The 16,833-nt window shown below is 66.0% G+C and overlaps 3 protein-coding genes and 1 long non-coding RNA gene across 15 annotated transcripts; 1 reads left to right on the top strand and 3 right to left on the bottom strand.

Moving 5' to 3' along the window:
- Positions 1-736: 736 nt before the first annotated feature.
- Positions 737-4,310, bottom strand: LOC149121593 (uncharacterized). The gene is made up of 3 exons (XR_016223401.1): positions 4,097-4,310; positions 2,081-2,196; positions 737-1,933 (listed from the first exon to the last, which is right to left on the bottom strand). It is a non-coding gene; the product is annotated as an uncharacterized LOC149121593 (long non-coding RNA).
- On the top strand, positions 2,827-5,002 carry MISP3 (MISP family member 3). Of its 3 annotated transcripts, none has more exons than XR_016223399.1 (3): positions 2,827-3,945; positions 4,317-4,490; positions 4,700-5,002. XR_016223399.1 is itself a non-coding variant. In XM_051835816.3 (3 exons), the coding sequence occupies exons 1-3, from the start codon at positions 3,393-3,395 to the stop codon at positions 4,715-4,717; spliced, it is 645 nt and encodes a 214-aa protein (XP_051691776.3). In that variant the 5' UTR covers positions 2,839-3,392; the 3' UTR covers positions 4,718-5,002. The 3 variants fall into 3 exon arrangements, 1 of the variants encoding a protein (XP_051691776.3); XR_016223400.1 differs by having other exon boundaries at positions 2,829-3,945; positions 4,354-4,490; XM_051835816.3 differs by having other exon boundaries at positions 2,839-3,945; positions 4,417-4,490.
- Positions 5,003-7,778: 2,776 nt separating this feature from the next.
- C16H19orf67 (chromosome 16 C19orf67 homolog) lies at positions 7,779-10,707 on the bottom strand. 9 transcript variants are annotated; one of them, XM_051835812.3, is made up of 6 exons: positions 10,255-10,707; positions 9,443-9,587; positions 9,204-9,304; positions 8,936-9,124; positions 8,502-8,636; positions 7,779-8,163 (listed from the first exon to the last, which is right to left on the bottom strand). In XM_051835812.3, the coding sequence occupies exons 1-6, from the start codon at positions 10,569-10,571 to the stop codon at positions 7,989-7,991; spliced, it is 1,062 nt and encodes a 353-aa protein (XP_051691772.3). In that variant the 5' UTR covers positions 10,572-10,707; the 3' UTR covers positions 7,779-7,988. The 9 variants fall into 9 exon arrangements, with proteins under 9 accessions (XP_051691772.3, XP_008252288.3, XP_017196124.3 ...); XM_008254066.5 differs by having other exon boundaries at positions 8,936-9,121; XM_017340635.4 differs by having other exon boundaries at positions 8,936-9,058.
- A 792-nt stretch (positions 10,708-11,499) lies between these two features.
- SAMD1 (sterile alpha motif domain containing 1) lies at positions 11,500-15,761 on the bottom strand. Of its 2 annotated transcripts, none has more exons than XM_089314997.1 (6): positions 15,478-15,761; positions 13,701-14,836; positions 12,881-13,184; positions 12,679-12,775; positions 12,461-12,572; positions 11,500-12,321 (listed from the first exon to the last, which is right to left on the bottom strand). In XM_089314997.1, the coding sequence occupies exons 2-6, from the start codon at positions 14,679-14,681 to the stop codon at positions 12,163-12,165; spliced, it is 1,653 nt and encodes a 550-aa protein (XP_089171123.1). In that variant the 5' UTR covers positions 14,682-14,836; positions 15,478-15,761; the 3' UTR covers positions 11,500-12,162.
- Between the last annotated feature and the right edge of the window lie 1,072 nt (positions 15,762-16,833).

Raw genomic sequence — 16,833 nt, 5'->3', positions numbered from 1 at the left:
TAAAATAAATAAATAAAACCCAGTCATTAAAAAAATTCATTTGATGGTGTATTTATCTTATTTATTTGGAAGGCAAGGTTACAGAGAGGGAGAGACACACACATCTGCTGTGTGTTCACCCCCAGATAGCTGCAACAGTGAATGGCGGGTGGGGGTGGGGGTGGGCCAGATCAAGGCCAGGAGCCAGGAGTTTCATCCGGGTCTTCCACATGGGTAGCAGGGACCCAAGTCCTTGGGCCATCTCTGCTGCCTCCAAGGGTGTGTGCCTATAGGAAGCTTGGATTGGGAGCCAGAGGGGGACTCCAGGGCAGGTGCTCGGAGATGGGATTTGGGGCCTCCCTACACCTGTTCTTAAAGGGCCAGCAGCGTCTTTCCCAGCAGACTGCCCAGAGGAGCAGCTGGTGGAGCTGCCACTTGGGGCATGCACACCCCGTATGCAAGCACTGGTTCTAGTCCCGGCTGCTCCACTTCCGATCCAGCTCCCTGCTAATGCTGCCTGGGAAAGCAGTGGAAGATGGTCCAAGTGCTTGGGTGCCCGCTACCCACGTGGGAGACCCGGATGGAGTTCCAGGCTCCCGGCCCAAGCTCTGGCTGTGTGGGCATTTGGGGAGTGAACCAGCCGATGGGAGATCTCTGTCTTTGTCTCTGTCTCTCCCTGTCTCTATCTTTCTGCCTGTCAAATAAATAGATAAATAGACCTTTTTTTTTTTTTTTTTTTTTTTTTTGACAGGCAGAGTGGACAGTGAGAGAGAGAGACAGAGAGAAAGGTCTTCCTTTTGCCGTTGGTTCACTCTCCAATGGCCGCCACGGCTGGTGCGCTACGGCCGGCTGATCCGAAGCCAGGAGCCAGGTGCTTATCCTGGTCTCCCATGGGGTGCAGGGCCCAAGCACTTGGGCCATCCTCCACTGCACTCCCGGGCCACAGCAGAGAGCTGGCCTGGAAGAGGGGCAACCAGGACAGAATCCGGCGCCCCAACCGGGACTAGAACCTGGTGTGCCGGCGCCGCTAGGTGGAGGATTAGCCTAGTGAGCCGTGGCGCCGGCCTAATAGACCTTTTAAAACAAAAGATCTCTCATTCTACATGTTGGGGCAAGGCCCCCTCTAGGGCTCCGTGCTTTGCTGGTCTCAGCCCCAGTCACACTGTGCAATTCTGACCTTGATCTGCTGAGAAGGGCCCTTGCCTGCCAGGGGTCCCAAGCCTGAGAGGACACTCCCCCACCCCCACCCCAGGGCCAAGGGGAGGTGCCCAGCTATTAAACCCTATACCTGGGGTAGGCACTGTGGCGTAGCAGGTAAAGCCGCTGCCTGCAGTGCCAGCATCCATACCCGAGAGAGAATTTGAGTTCCTGCTGCTCCACTTCCCATCCAGCTCCCTGCTAGTGCACCTGGGAGCAGCAGGTGACAGCCCAAGGGCTTGGGCCCCTGCCACCCACGTGGGAGACCAGGATGGAGTTGCTGGCTCCTGGCCCTTGTGGCCATCTGGGGAGTGAACCAGAGGACAGAGACAAGAGAAATCTCCCACCCACTGGGTCACTCCTGAAATGCTTGCAACAGCCAGGGCTGGGCCAGGCCGAATCCAGGATGTGGGAGCTCCATCCGGGTCTCCCCTATGAGTGGCAGGGACCCAAGCACTTGAGCCGGCACCTGCTGCTTTCCCACGGTGCCCATGAACAGGAAGCTGGAGCCGGAAACAGAACCCAGTCCACTCCAATGTCAGATTTATTTATTTGCAAGGGAGAGAGAGAGAGAGAGAGAGAGAGAGAGAGAGATATCTTCCATCCGTTGGTTCCCTCCCCAGATGGCCGCAATGGCTGGAGCTGCACTGATCCAAAGCCAGGAGCCAGGAGCTCCATCCGGGTCTCCCACGTGGGTGGCCAGGGCCCAAGCACTTGGGCCATCTTCCGCTGCTTTCCCAGGTGCCATAGCAGGGAGCTGGACCAGAAGCGGAACCCAGGCCCTCTGATATGCGATGCCAATGTCCTCAGTGGCAGCTTAACCCGCGGGGCTGGGCCACCAAGCCTGCTCCCCTGTGGAGATTCCACTCCCAGCACCCCCCCCCCGTGTGAGGCAGATTTATACCCATTTCACAGGAAAGCAAGCTGAGACTTGAAGAAGGGTCAGTCCTTGCTCAGGTTACGAGTTGCAGGCAGAGGTTCCCATGTGGCCCTTGGGGTCAGACGGCGGAAGCTGGGGTTCTGGAGCAGGTAGAGCGAGAGGGGGCGGTAACAGGGCAACTCAGGGTTGCTGGGGGTTTGGGAACCTCTGTAGCTGCTCTCCTTGCCACTTTCTCTAGGTCACCCCATACTTCTTCCGGGTCATCTCAGAAGGGTGGGGGGGGCCTGGGGGTAAAATGCCCCCAGGAGGTGTCTGGCTGGCGTCACAGCCCCCTCGTCCCCGCTCTGGGCCTTCCCGGCCCGCCTGGGCTCGAAGTGACCTCCTGGATACCGCAACCACGCTGCTGCCTGCGTCCCTGGCAGCAGGAGGGGAAGCCCGGCTGGGTCCCCGCAGGCGCCGGCAAGGCCAGGCCCGGGGGCGCGAAGCGTGCCAGGCGGCTCCTGGCGCCCCCTCGGGCCGCAGCTGGGCGCTGCGAGGGTGGCAGGTGGAGGGAGGGCCCCGGAGGCCGGGGGCCTCGCTGCCCGCCAGGTGGCCCTGGCCAGGCCCACAGAGGTCCTGTCCTGAGGTGACCCGGCTGAGCCCTGCCCGAAATCCGGGGACCCACAGAGGCCGCCCCCGCCCCCACGAGGGCGTGGCCTGAGTGCTCCCTGCAGGTGCCGGGGGGCGGTGCCCAGCCCTGCCCCCCGCGCGGGGGCCGTCCTTAGAGGCCAGAGGCGGGTCAGAGAAGCGGCCGGTGCAGGCGACGCCTTGGAACCGAGGGTGGCGACCGCAGCCACAGGTGCGGCGTCCCTAGCTCCAGGCATTAACCCCCCCACGCCCTACCCCCGCGGCGCTAGAAACTGAGGCTTCCAAGCTGCCCCCAACACTGGACATCGAGGCCTCCGGGCCGGGGGGCGGAGCCCTGGGGTCGTCTGACGCGCAGGGCCAAGAGGCCCCCGGGCCAGACAGCGAAGACCCGGAGCCTGCGGCTGGGCGGGACCCCGAGGACCCCAGGCCGGGCGGCGAGGCCCCCGGGCCCTCCGCACAGCAGGGCGTGGAGACCCCGGAGCAAGAGAGCGAAGGCCGCGGGGTAGCGGCGCAGTCGGACGCAGAACACCCGGGGCCGCCTGCACCTGTGGGTTCGGGGAGTCCCGGGCCAGACAGCGAAGACCCCGGGCTGTCCGAGGAGCGAAGGGCAGAGGTGTCGAGGCAGTGTCCACCTCCGCGCCCCGAGACCTCCGCCTCTGGGTCGGGCCTGGAAGCCCCGCAACGGTCTCCAGAGGAGGAGCAGCCGCTCATGGAGACGCCCATTGAACGCGAAATCCGCCGCAGTTGCGAACGCGAGGAGAGCTTGCGCCGCAGCCGGGGTCTGAGCCCGGGCCGCGCCGGCCAGGAACTGGTGGAGCTGCGCGTGCGGCCGGTGCTCAGCGTGCCCGGCCCGGGCCCCACGCTCCCGCGCGCCCTGGAGCGCGCGCGGGCGGGCGCGCAGATGCAGCGAGACATCGAGCGCGAAGCTCACCGGCAGGCGGCGCTGGCGCGCCCCGCAACCCCGGAGCCGCCGCGCGCCCCGCAGCCGCCGCCGCCGCCGCCGCTGGGCGAGCTCAGACGCTTCTTCGAGGAGGCGGCGGCGGCGACGGCGGAGGGCGGCGCGGGCCCGCAGCCCGGAGGCCGGCCGCGATCGGCCGCGCAGGGCCGGGGCCCCGTGCTGGCCCGCGCCCCGCCGCCTGTCGCGCCGTCGCTGCTGCAGCGGGAGTTGTGCGAGGTCCGCGCTCGCGAACTGGAGCTCCAGCGCCAACGGCGCAGCATCTATGGCACCGCCGAAGACGAAGAGCCGGCGCCGAGCCTCACCGGTGAGCCCCAGCCTTCTCCCCCGAGCGCCCTCTGAGCTTGGGGTCCCCCTGCCAGGCTCCCTGACTCCTGGAACCCCCCCCCACACACACACCTCTCCACACCCCTGCCTCTCGGGCTCTCTCTTTCTGCCCTGCGCTCTTATCCGCTCACCTGGATCCACATCTCCCAGGCTTGGGGGGACCGGAACTCGGGCTGCGTTTCGGTCCTACCTGTAACCTGTCTGTGCACTTGTAGGGGGTGGTGGTTGTGGGACTCCTGTCTCTCCTCGCTTTCGTTTGCCTCCTTCATTGTCCTGGGTTCCCGGACTGGGTGGAGGCCCCCACGGGGAGGAGGAGGAGGAGGGCGAGGTGGACACCTGTATGTGTTTAAGGGGCGCGGCCGGCTTCTTTCGTCCTGGCCGCCTCCAGCTTGGTGAGAGGAGGGGGCACCCCCGGCTGAGCGCCCTTCCCCCCGCCCACCCACCCCCGCAGCGAGCAGGGGCGACGGAAAACTGGCGGTGATCTGGCCTCCCCGCAGAAAGGCCTCGGAAAACGGTTTGGAGCAGGTGGGGGGCTCCCTTGCCCTCTTGCACCTGCCTCGATCCTGAGCCAGGACGGTGGGCGGAGCTGGGGCTCAAAGTGCAGGGAGCAGCCCCCTCCTGGGGGGGAGGCGGAGGGGGAAGGGAGGGGGGTCCTCAACCATCACCACCCCACACCCACACCCACGCCGCGTCCAGATGCTGCCCTCTCATTGGCTCTCTCTCCACCCACCCAGGAGGAGCGCAAACCGTGAGGGTTTTACGCGAGCTGGGTCCCCTGGCCGGAAGTCCCGCAGGTGTCGGAGGACCTGGCTGGGGACGGTCCAGCCGTGCCCCGCAGATCTGCAAGAGGGGTCAGCCAGGTGCGCTGGGGAAGGTGACCCTCTGGCCACCTGGCCGCCCGCACCAAGCCCCACCACGCCGGGATGGGTACCGTGCAGCCCTCTGCCCCCTGAGCACGCAGACCCCGCTGACTTCTCTGCCTGCCTCTCCCCTTCGATCCCTCCTCCGCTCAATAAAGCCCCCTTGCTTTCTGGGCAGTGCAGCCTGAATCTCTTCTGGGTCCTCGCCGTTGGGGGTGGGGTGGGGCGCGGCCAGCGCCAGCTGCAGGAGGCGCCGGCCGGAATGTGGAATGCGCTCTTATCGCCCGGGTCTCCCCCACCCTCTCCACCCCAGCCCCGGCTGCCTGTCTCTGCCCCCGCCAGACCCTGCGAGGCTGGGACCCGGGGCCTACTGCCCCCTGGCGGCGCGGGTGGGAAATGTGGCGCTCACACAGAAGTGCACCTGCCCTGCGTTTGTTTGGACTAACCAGGTGCGAGCCACATCCCCCCCACCCCCCATCGCACCCACACCCGCCAGGGGGATGCCAGCACTAGGTTATTTTCGGTTTTCAAAAGTACCTGGGAATCCAGAGAGCAACTGCACTTTTAATGATTGCGACTGCGTGAAAGATAACATCGGGCATTGTGCTGGGGGAGGGAAGGAGGTGCAGGGATCCAGGCATTTGGGCCATCATTGCTGCTTTCCACCAGGGGCATCAGCGGGGAGCTGGATGGGAAGTGGAGCAGCCGGGACTTGAACTGGGATGCCAGTGTCGCAGGCAGCCGGCCCGGTCGCCTAAGCCTCCACCTATGGGAGGCCTGGACAAAGGCAAAGAGGGAGTTGGGGCTGCCAGTGTGTGAGGGCTGGGAGTGTGGCGTTGTGGGTAAAGCCGCCCCCTGCAGTGCCAGCATCCCATATGGGCGCTGGTTCGAGTCCTGGCTGCTCCACTTCCAATCCAGCTCCCTGCTATGGCATGGGAAAGCAGTGGAAGACGGCCCAAGTGCCTGGCCCTCTGCACCTGCGTGGGAGACCCGGATGGAGTTCCTGGCTCCCGGCTTCAGCCTGGCCCAGCCCTGGCCGTTGCAGCCATTTGGGGAGTGAACTCTGCAGGTGGAAGAATCTCTCTGTGTCTCTCCTCCTCTCTCCGGCACGCTGCCTTTCAGGTACATAAATACATCTTTAAACAAACAAACAAAAGGAATGCACATCCACAGGTCCCAGCCCAGCCCTGGCGATGACGCAACTCTCCCCGTGATTCTGACGCAGGCTGGTTTTGGAGTCTGGGTGTGGAGGCTGCCTGGGCCACAGCACCCAGGAAATCGGCAGAACCCTTTTCTTCCGCCTCCGGGGCGGCCCCCAGTCCCCAGTGCACTGACTCGTGCTGTGAGTGGAAGATACAGGCCAGAGGGGGAATATGCATTTTTTTTTTTTAACAGGAGCCACACGATGAAATAATTTGGATCCGTGGGACCCAAAACATCACTAAAATAAATCGGACCGCTTGCTGTTAAAATGCAGCAACCAGAAAACCCCAGATGGAGGATTGGAAAAGTTAAAGGGAAATGGAGCTACAAGATGTCCTTTAAGGGAATTTTTTTTAAAAATGTTTATTTCACTTGGAAAGCAGAGCATCATGGGGAGAGATCTATACACCGGTTCATTGCTTGTAACAGTCAGAGCTGGGCCAAGCCAGAGCCGGGAGCCGGGAGCTCCATCCAGGTCTCCCTCGTGGGCGCCGGGGACCCCAGTACTTGAGCCCTCACCAGCTGCCTCCCAGGTGCGCATGCGCAGGAAGCTGTCTTGTAAGTGGAGCAGCCAAGACTCGAACCCACACTCCCATAAAGGGATATGGGTGTCCCAGGCAGCGGCTCAACCCACTGGGCCACAAGGCCCTCCTCTCCCGCATTTAAAAAGAATCCATGCCCCGGGCCCTGCGCTGGGGCAGGTGAGGCGCTTGGGCCCTGCACCCACCCACAAGGGAGACGTGGATCCAGGCTGGCCCAGCCTTGTGGCCGTTGTTGGCCATCTGGGGGAGTGAACTCGGGGCGGGGGGGGGGGGAGACCTCTCCTTCTAACTCTTGCAAATAAATCCACTAAAAAAATTAAGGGGACAGCTCGGGGGTGGGGGGGGTGTGTCTCTGAAGGGGGGGGGAGCAAAAAAGCGACTCTTGCTTTAAAGGGTTAAGTCCGCCCCAGCCTCCAGTCTAGCAGTGACCAGTGGCTTGGGTGTCCTGCGGGGGGGCTGCGGCTTGCCGGGCCTGAGCCCCGCCTCTGCTCCCTGCAGATTCAGACCCTACGAGGGGTCCGGCACGTGGGAGACGCCCCTGGAGCTCCTGCCCCTGGCTTTGGGGAGGCTCAGCCCCCTACCCTCCCTCCCCACCCGGGGTGGGTATTGAACAAGTGGATGGAAGCCGACTGAGGCTATGCGACCCCTTCCTCTTCCCAAGGGGCCAGCTGGCGCCCCCCGCTTGTTTGGGGGTGCTCTGGGCAGGTGAGTTCATCTCGGCCAGGGCCGATGTTCGGGGACGCTCAGAAACCTTAATCGCGGGTTCCTTAGGAGCCTCCCACCCCGCTCCTGACATGCTGCCGAGAAGGGCCACGCGCCCGTGCTCCGGCACCCAAAGCACAGAAGAAACTCTTCTGTGCTTTCAGGAAACGGATCGTAAAGCGCCCGCTCCTGAAGCATCTTGGGAAATGTAGTCTTTTAGGGGTTAGATAACCACTTCCGGGTTACAAACCCGGGCGTGGGCGTGGCCCCCAGTCGCTTCCTCCAGTGGGCGTCGGATTTCCCCGCGACCCGAAAAGCGAGGCTTTCCGGGTTCCGGTTGTCGACCGCCGCCGCCACTTCCCTTTTTGGCTTCACGAGCGCCTCTACGCATGCGCCGCGCTCTCAACCCACGCCTGCTCTTCCCCAATACTACGTTTCCCAGAAGGTCGCGCGAGTGGGTGTGGCCTCCAAGGGGCGGGGCGCGGCGCTCGCAGCGGACGCTCAGCCACTGTGACCTCTTTCTTTTATTTAATGCAAAACCGGTGCGTCCGCCCTCAGGGCCCCGCGGCCGAGCCGGACTCCGTGTGGCGGGTCAGCGCGGCCTGGCCCGGGGGGAAGGCGAGGCCAGGCGGCGCCAGGAGAACCAGTGAGCCCGCCTCCTGGAGTTTGCAGTTGTCCGGCCCCGGCTCTCGCCCTCTCCCGCCCCCATCCCAGGCTCAAGACCCCTGCGCGGCCCAAGCCGCGGGCCCCGCAGCGCTCGGGGGCCGGGCCGGGCCTGCCTGGCCCGTGAGGATCTGGACCAGTAGGTCGGTGGCCAGCATGTGCGAGGGCTCTTCGAAGCCGATGGTCAGCAGCTGCTGGTAGTCCCCAGGCGGCTGCGGGCACAAAATCCTGGGAGACCGGGGTGTGGGGGGTAGGGCAGGCAGACCTGGACTTGAGCTCCCCTGGCCCCCTCCTCCACCGAGACAGAGGCTTTGTTGCGAGCTGGGGGCGGGAGTGACCCTGAGGTGGGGGTGGGGGAGTCATTTCCTTGTCTCTGGGCCTGCCAATCACCCTGCTAAGCTGTGCATCTGGGGCAGGTAAATCACCCTCTCTGGGCGCCTTCCCTGGGTCGTGTGACACGTGTGCAGGCATGATGAGATGATGTGGCTTCCAGAGTGGGAGAGAGGAGGGGGTCCTTGGTGGGGCTCTGCCCCCTGCCCGCCCCAGCGCCCAAGCCCCGCCCCTACCATGAATACAAGTCGTCCTCGGCTGGTCCCAGGGGCACCCATCGGCCGATGGACCACAGCTTCTGGATCTGCGGGCACGAGTTGGCCAGGGTCTTGCCGCTGTCTTCCCACGTGTCTCGGTAGCACAGAAAGTAGCTGGGAAAAGCCAGAGCCGCCCGGAAGTGGTCAGGGTTCCCAGCTCCTGAACCTGGCTGGCGCAGGCTGTCCTGTTTTTGGAGGGGAGTTACCCAGATGCCCCCTTCCCCCAGGGGGCAGGGATGCGACCCAATGCCGAGAAAGGCCTTTTGGGGGAGGGTGGGTGGGAGGACTTTTGTTTTAATGGGAGGGTAGGTAAATTTCAAAGGTGGCTCGGTGCCCCACCTCTGTGCTTGGAGAGGCTGGAATTGGCATTGAGCAGAGGGAGAGAGGACTTCGATTTTGGTGAGGGGACTCACTAATCCACACGGCTGTGCTGCCCCTGGCCACTGGGCTCCAGGGTGGTCTCCAGATTCCAGCGCATCTTCTTGTAGAGGTACCGGGGGAAGCGGGTGGCCGTGTAGGCAGCCGGGGCGCAGTATCTGAAGATGGACACCTCGTGGGTAGGGCTGAGGGAGAACCTCCCGCAGAAGAAAGAGGAGATACTGCTGGCGGGAGATGGCATGAGGCTGGGCTCGGCCCCCACCCCCGGGACCCCTCCTTCTCCCGGCCCCCCAGGCCCCTTACCTTAAGGGGTCCGTCTCCTCCATGTCTACCAACCCAAAGGAAGCATACATGAGGACCAGCTGTTCTAAGCGCAGGGTCAGCTGTTGGGAGACTTCCAGCAGCTGCAAGGAAGGGGGTGCACGGTGGGTGAGGGAGCACCTGCCAGGAGCAACCCCGCCCCCACACCTGGAGCTGTGAGAAGACAGGGGCGAGGGGGAGGGGCTTAGGAAACGGGGTGGGCGGGGCGCACTAGGACGCACTCCCTTCCGGACCAGTTCCTGGAGGGCTCCGTGGATGGGAGGCACGCTTCTGGCTGCGGCCTCCAGGTACAGGAAGTAGGGCTCGCACATTTGCAAGAAAGTGGGCATAGCCTTGGCCAGCTGCTCCGTCTGGACGCGATCCCTGCTGGAGAGAGGGGGAGGCCGAGGTCTTTACATGAGAGCCCTCCTCCATTCCGGAAGTCAGCTCCACCTGTACCCCAGGCGCCCCACGCCCCCTTTGCTTCTCAGGATCCTGTTTGGTTCAAGCCCATTTGGAACAGGTGCGGGAATGAAGGCACCTGGGACTTAGGCTCTGGGAACACCTTGCTGGCTGGACGTATGAGAAGTCCCTGCCCTCCCCCTGTTTTATTCTTTTGGGGGGATTGCATGAGCCTTTGGGGGTGTCTTGGACCCCCCGACTGGTGCCGTGGTGCGGCCAGTTAGGCTGCCCGGAACCTGCCACGCCAGCATCCCCTCTCCGAGCACCTGTTCAAGTCCCCGCTGCTCCACTTCCAAGCCAGCTCCCTGCTCACGAGCCCCGGGGAAGACAGCCCAAGCTGACCCAAATCCTTGGGCTTCTGCCACCCAGCGTGGGAGGCCCGGGTGGGAGTTCGCGGCTCCTGGCTTTGGTGTGGGTCAGCCCGGCCTGCCCCGTGGGCATTTGGGGAGTGAACTGGGGCGAGGGGAAGCAGCTGTCTTTTGTCTTTGTCTCTCTTCCTCTTTCTCTATCGCTCTCTGCCTTTCAAATAAATATTGCAAAAAAACCCCACCCCAAGCGAGGACTTTCACACTGGGAGAATCCGTGTTGTTACCTGTACAGCAGGTAGCTCTGGAAGTCATCTGCCTTGCTGAGCAGGTAGCGGAGTTGTTCAGTGATGGGGCTGAACATAGTGTCGAGGGGTAAGCGAGTCGGGACTGGCCCAGGGTCAGGGGCCAGGGGCTCCTCCGGGGAGGGCGTGCAGGCGGGGGCCTCCAGCAGCGGCTCCAGTGGGTCCCCGGGCCTGCCGGGGGACATCAGCCAGCGGGGGTCTCCGCAGGGCTGCGGCCCGGCTTCTGAGCCGTCGGTGGGCGGCGTCTCGCCAGGGCAGGGCAGAGGCAGGGGCCCCATGAACCACTGTTCCGAAGCCATCCTAGGCCTGGCCGGCTGGACCCTGCGCTCTTGAAGTGAGGCTGCTCACGCTGGCAGGCTGCGGGTTCGACCCCGCCCCCAGGAGCCCGGCCGGGGCTGGGAGCCCAGCGCAGCCCGCTCCGATTGGCCCTCCTACCTTGACCTCTCCGCCGGCCGCGCCGCGGGGTGGGGGGTGGAGGTGCGCGAAGTTCGCCTCGTTTGAATTTCAACCCCGCGGGAGGTGGGCGCGCCGCTGCGGGTCTCGCGTTCCAGAGTGGGTGGGGGGCGGGGAGGAGGCGCCCCCAGGGAAACCGTGTCTTGCGGGGCGGGGGTGTGTGCGTGTGCGCGCAGCCTTGGCGCTCTTCCTGGCGGTTTCCTAACGCGGGCGCTCAGGGCGTAGGTACAGTGGATGGATGCACCCCCACCCCACCCCCTTCACCCGGCTTCTGTTTTCTGACAACAGGTGTGGACTTGAGACCCTACACTTAGAAGAATAAGCTTACGGGGTCCCAGCTGCCCGCTGGCTCCTCTGCCGGGGTCTCAAACTGATGGGCCCCCCACCCCATCTCCCCAGCCTCTGCGGGTTTGGGATTCTCCGGTAGCGTGTAGAAGCCGGCAGCCCCAGGCTCTGGGCATCAGCTCACACAGGTGTGGACTCCACCCTGCGGACCCTTCCAGGTGTTGCTGAGCCAGGTGCCCGGTCTGTGAGTTTTTTTTTTTTTTTAAATGGGCTCTTTCGTCCCCTGCGGCTGCAAGACAGGGGGCAGCCAATGTGCCTGCACCTGCTGCCGCCTGCTAGGCTCCGTCCCGTCCTGGGCACGGGGCGAGGATGCCGCCAAGGCCAAACAAAGCTCCCCCAGCCCTCTTTAAACCTCACTCCCTCCAACTCTCCCACGCCCCTCCCCCACCCCATTCATAAAATGGATTCCGTGGCGTGCGCGCGTGTATCTTTTTTTCTTTTCCTTTTTTTAAAATTTTATTTAAAAAAAAAAAAACAACCCTTCGGTGCAATATTAAAAAGCAATACAGCCAGCTGGAGCGACAACAGAACCAACGGGAGAGAGGGGGGAGACAGACCCAAGGACCCACCCTCCCCCCACCCCCAGCTGCTCCCGCCGACAGGGCGAGCAGGGCTGGGGCCATGAGTGGTGGTGGGAGGGAAGAAAGGCCACGCACCAAAAAACGAAAAACAGGCAGAACAAAACATATATATATATATATAGGAATAAACACCTGGTTGGGCCGAGGAGGATCTTGGGGCACCTTCCCAGCCCCCTCCCCAATTTTTTTTTTTCCTTTTTTTCTTTTAAAAAATGTCCTGGGACAGGAGGGAGGGAGGGGGCTGATCTGGGGGCAAAATGAGCAGGCCAGAGTCCCAGGCGACATCCAGGCTCCGGGAGGGTGTGCTGGGGGCAGGTGCAGAGACACACACGGGGTGGGGGGGTAGCAATGAGCACAGCAAGGCCCCGCCCCCTACCAGAATCAGGGTAGGTCCGCACCCCTCGCCTGCCCAGTCCAGCTCCTGGCCTCTGGGACACCTTGGGTGACATGGAGGCAGGAATGGGTCCCAGGCGGGGTGGGGGTGGGGACAAGGGGCGCGGCGGCTCTGTGCTCATCCCAGGAAGCCTTCCGGGTCATCGTCCTCGAAGTGACCCTGCTGCAGCACCTTGATATGGTGCTCATAGATTTTCAACGCTGGCCCCAGGCGGATGGACAGGCCGGTGAGGACATCGGTGCGCTGCATGAGCAGCAGGGACTTGCCGTCGATCTCCTGGGAGGCATCGAGAGCGCACGCGCGCGCACACAGAGGCAAGGCAAAAAAAAAAAAGGATGGGGGGCAGCAGAGTTAGAAGCCGCGCCGGGGTGACGGAAGCGCCGCGCCTGCGCAGAGCCCCCAAGCGGGGACTCACCTGCTCCTGGAAAGCCGTGGCTTGCTCAGGGAAGCCCGCCTCGGTGAAGTACTCCACGACGTCCATGACTGTCCACTCCACGGGGTCTGCCGGCTTCTCTTTGCGCCCGGCACTGCACCCAAACAGAGGCCACCATGAACGTCCAAAGCCCCGCACTTGCGACAGCAGCACCCCCTCCCTGCTGCGGGCGGCTCCCACCCCTACCCCTTGCCACTTACGGGCAGCCAAAGGGGGTCCCATCGGCTCCTGGGAGGGCTGGCTTCCCGGGGGGCAAAGGCACCGGGGACGGGGAGTCAGGCCCGGTGGTCGAAGAGGCTGCCAAAGACAAACCCACGGCCCTTGACGCTCTCCTGCGGCTGCCACGGGGGCGCGCCTGCCCGGCCAGCGTTCGGGTGGTGGTGGTGTTGGGGGGGCTCTCACCTGATCCCCCCTCCTTACTCAAGGCCGCCATGGAGAACACCTGGCGGGTGCCACTGCCCGCGGCCGGCCCCCGCCCTTCCTCCTGGCCAGGGTGGGGGCCACACAGCGACCACTCCTTGGCCCGCTCCTTGGCGGTCTGCGGGCCGCGCTCGCCGCCATTCAGCTGGTGATGCTGCGCACCCGCGGGACGATCGCTCTCGGGCACCTCCGAGCCCTCGGACACGACGTCGTCGTCGTCGTCCTCGTCGTCTTCCTCCTCCTCCTCCTCCTCCTCCTTTTCAAGCACTCGCTCCTCGCCAGCTCTCTAAGGGGCCGCGGAGAGAAGCGCGCCGGGTCGGCAGCTGGCCCGATCCCGGACCCAGACCGCACACCCCGCCCCCGTCCCCGCCAAGCCCCGAGGAGCCGGGCCTGAGGCGCGCGCGCGTGCGCGCGAGCCCAACGCCACCTCCAAGAACGACGCGCACCAACTTCGCGCGCGTTCGCTCCGTGCCAGGCGCCGCGCGAGTCCAGCCCCCATCCGCGGCCAGATCCCGCTAAAGTCGTTCAACAACCCCAAGGGGTCGCTACCGCCAGGAAGCCGCCTTTTTCTTTTATAAATTAAAAAAAAAAATCCAACCAGCGTTGGAAACTGAGGCTGGCGGAGATGGAGTCACTTGCCAAGGTCACCAGGCAACCCCAGCCCGCACAAAACGCGCGCCCAAGCCCCGGCTTCCCGCCCCCCCCCCGCCCCTCCAGCCGCCCAGCTCCTCCCGGGACCCGCGCGCCCCCGCCACCAACTTCGCCCGCACCTGCCCACCGCGCGGCGCCCCCGCGCGCTCACCTTGTTCCGCGCCGCGCGGGCGCTGGCGGCCGGTGGCGCCCGTCCGGGCCTGTCCCCGCGGGGCAGCGCAAGCGCTCCGAGACGGGTGCGCTCCAGGCGGCCCCGCGCCGCCGCCTCCTCTTCCAGCAGACCCTGCACGCGGCCGCGGGTCAGGCGGCCGCCAGCGCCGCTGCTACCCCCGAGGTAGCGCACGACTTCCCGCAGGCTCACGGGCCGCGCCGGGCCGCCGGCCCGCGCCGCGCCCCCCTCCGGCGGCGGCTGTGGCTGCTGCGGCGGCGGTGGCGGCGGCGGCTGCTGCTGCTGCTGTGGCGGCGCCGGCGGCTGTGGCGGCGGCGGCAGCGGCGACTCCCGGGCGGCGACGGCGGCGGCGGGCGGGGGGGCGCGGCGCGGGCCGGCCGGGGGCGCCGCCGCCGGGGGAGCGGCGGGCGCGGGCGGCGGCGCGGCCAGGGGCGCGGCCCGCTGCGCGCGGGGGCCCGGCTGCGCGGGGCCGGGCGAGGGGGGCGCTGTGGCGGCAGCGGCGGCGGCGGCCGCGCGGGGCGCCCGGGCCGGGGCGGCGGCGGCGGCGACGGGCGCGGGCGGCGGCGGCGGGGCGGGCGTGGGCGGCGGCGCGGCGGCGGCGGCGGGGCCCCCGCGGGGGGCGCGCGGCGGGGCCGGCGGGGTGGCTCCGCGCCGGGGCGGCTGGACGCGCGCCGCGTTGCGGTACGAGATGCTCCCCTTGTAGCTGACCCGGAGCACGGCGCGCTGCTGGATCAGTTTCTCGAGCTCGGCGCGCGTGCGCTCCGGCTCCGGGCCGTGCCGCCGCCGCACCATCCGGCAGATGCGCTCCAGGTCCGGCCGCGCCTTGCGCGAGCGCAGCGAGTCGATGGTGTCCAGAATCCACTCTTGGTAGTGCGGGGAAGCGGCGGACGACGAGGCGGCGGCCGCGGCCGTGGTGGCGGCCGCCGCCGTCTCCGGCGGGGGTAGGGCCGGGGGCCCCGCCATGCCTCCCGCCCGGCCCGGCTGCACCGTGCGCGCTGCCTCCCTCCCAGCGCGGCGCCCCCCTCCCCGGCTCCCCTCCCTCCGCCGCTGCCCGCCTCCTCCGCCTCCCCCCCCGGGGGGCGCAGCGCCTCGGCGGAGCGGCGGCGGCGCTGCTGTTTCTTTGCAAAAAAAAAAAAAGAGAGAGAGAGAGGGAGCGAGAGAGAGAGAGAGAGAGGAAAAAAAAAAACAGTGAGAGAGAAAGAAAAGAGAAAAAAAAATATGCACACACTCACTCACTCGCACGCACGCACACACAGACCCGCTTCTGCTGGGCGCGCGCGGGGCCGGGGATGCGAGGGAGGAGGGGTGCGCGGCGCGGCCGGCCCCTCCCCGCCGCCGCCGCCGCCGCACGCGCGCCCTGCGCCCGGGACACTCCGGCCCCCCTTCCTTCCCTCCCTCCCTCCTCCCGGCCGCCCGCCTTCCTCCCTCCCACCCCCACGCGCCCGCTTTTAAGGTGGAGCCCGGGCCCCCCGCCCGCCCCCTTTTACCCTGCGCTCGCGCTCACTCCGGCTCGCTCCGGCCCCCCCTTACAACTCCCGCGCGCTTTTTAAGGAGGCGCCGCGGAGTTGGCGCCGGGGCGGGGGCGGGGGAAAGCGGCGGGCGGGGGAGGGGGAGGGGAGCGCCGGGGGGAGGGGAGAGCGGGCGGGCGGGCGGCGCTCGGCCGCCCTCCAGCCATTGGGCGCGGGACCCAGACGTCCCCGGCGCCCAGCCCCCCTCTCCACGCCTCCCCGGCGCGCTCCGCTCCTGGGACCGTACTTACCGGGAACTCGCCGCCCGCGGGTCGGGGCCGCTGCGCTCGCGGGGCGCTGCGGGGCGCCTGGGCCGCCCCCGCGCCCCTTGAGGGCGCGCCGGGTCCCACGCTGAGGGTGCGGGGAGGGGGCGCGCACCGCCTCCCGCCCCCACTCCCCGCCCCGCGCCGCTCGGCCGCCTCCCGGCGCGCCGGCGCCCGCGTCTCCCCGAGAGCGCCCTCTCGGACCCGGGCTGGACGCGCAGGGGCCGCGCTTCAGGTTTGGGGACCCCGACCCCGGGGTCAAAGGGCGCTGAGGTGCCCCCTTCCTCTGCGGGGTGGGGAGGGGCGCGATTCCAGCTTAAAAAAAAAAAAAAAACCAAAAACCCGGGTTTCCGAGGGCTCCCGGCCGGTTCCTGGTCAGCCTGGCCGCTGGGGTCCCACAGCCCCCCAAGTCTCTCCCAGCCGCGGGGAGAGATGTGTGGGTGGGTGACCGAAGTCGGGAACGCCAGTGACACTTTTTTTTTTAAACAAAACTTTATTGGTAATAGCTTTCAAATATGTTTACAACAGCACACTTTCAAGAGGAAGTCTCGTCCTTTGCGCACACAGGTTGACTCGCCCCCAGCGCCCACCCGGGCCCCACCCCAGGCCTGGCAGCTCCTCCCGGGATGGGCAGAACTTAGGAGAGAGAGGGGCAAAGTGGGGGGCCAGTGGGGTGGCTCCCCAGTTGCTCCCCACTTTTAAGAGAGGGGGGAAAAAGCACAAATCAGACGTAGGAGAGTGGGGGCGGGAAGAAAGAGGTGATGGACAGCTGACAGTTAAGCTAGAGACGAGGTGCCCAGCTTGGGGTGGGGGGCGGGGCGTGCCAGAGCTACTGGGTGAATAAAAACGGGCAGCCCCTCCCCAGTGGCCGTGGCCTTGAACCCTGGGCCATGGGGTGGGTGGGTGGGGGACCTGGCCTCTTAGTCCTTTCACGGGGTTGCTGCCTTGGCGGGGAGGCTGGGCCTTTAAAATCTAGCTGAGAATAAAATTCAGGAGTTCGGAGGAGAGGCCCTGGGCTGGGCTCTCCCTCCCTCCCTCTCTTTTCTTGGGGGGCTCGGGGTGGGGGTGGGGTGGGGACTCTTTGGCAGGGAGAGGGGCAGCTGCTTTGTCTGACTTCCAAATCCCAAGGGTGAGGAAAGGTCTCTTGGGAGAAGTAGGGGCTTGCTCAGGGGGCTGAGACCCCCACCCCCTGCAGGCTTGGCAGGGGACACCCCCACCGCCCCCCACCCTGAGAGGGGGGGCGGAGGCTCACACCCCAGCTCCTTCCTTGGACAAAGCTGATCTCCTTCCCAGCCTGGTTCTCGTGGGCTTGGGGGGCGGGGGTGGAGGAGGCACTGGTGGACT

The sequence above is a fragment of the Oryctolagus cuniculus genome, chromosome 16 (genome assembly GCF_051225735.1).
Source record: "Oryctolagus cuniculus isolate XC-2025 breed Fujian yellow rabbit chromosome 16, ASM5122573v1, whole genome shotgun sequence".
NCBI classification, from domain to species: Eukaryota; Metazoa; Chordata; class Mammalia; order Lagomorpha; family Leporidae; genus Oryctolagus; species Oryctolagus cuniculus.
The sequence above is the reverse complement of the archived record's forward strand: the minus strand, read 5'-3'. Positions and strand labels throughout refer to the sequence as shown.

Bases quoted from the DNA above. Each gene is read 5' to 3' on its own strand.
- MISP3 (XM_051835816.3), top strand. From the start codon at position 3,393: ATGGAGACGCCCATTGAACGCGAAATCCGCCGCAGTTGCGAACGCGAG. The intron at 3,946-4,416 runs GTGAGCCCCAGC...CCACCCCCGCAG, and splicing joins GCCGGCGCCGAGCCTCACCG to CGAGCAGGGGCGACGGAAAA.
- C16H19orf67 (XM_089316549.1), bottom strand. From the start codon at position 10,571: ATGGCTTCGGAACAGTGGTTCATGGGGCCCCTGCCTCTGCCCTGCCCT. The intron at 9,122-9,203 runs GTAAGGGGCCTG...TCCCGCCAGCAG, and splicing joins GAGGAGACGGACCCCTTAAG to TATCTCCTCTTTCTTCTGCG. The intron at 8,164-8,501 runs GTAGGGGCGGGG...CCGGTCTCCCAG, and splicing joins GAGGACGACTTGTATTCATG to GATTTTGTGCCCGCAGCCGC.
- SAMD1 (XM_089314997.1), bottom strand. From the start codon at position 14,681: ATGGCGGGGCCCCCGGCCCTACCCCCGCCGGAGACGGCGGCGGCCGCC. The intron at 13,185-13,700 runs GTGAGCGCGCGG...GCGGCCCCTTAG, and splicing joins CCCGCGCGGCGCGGAACAAG to AGAGCTGGCGAGGAGCGAGT. The intron at 12,573-12,678 runs GTAAGTGGCAAG...GTTTGGGTGCAG, and splicing joins GGGACCCCCTTTGGCTGCCC to TGCCGGGCGCAAAGAGAAGC.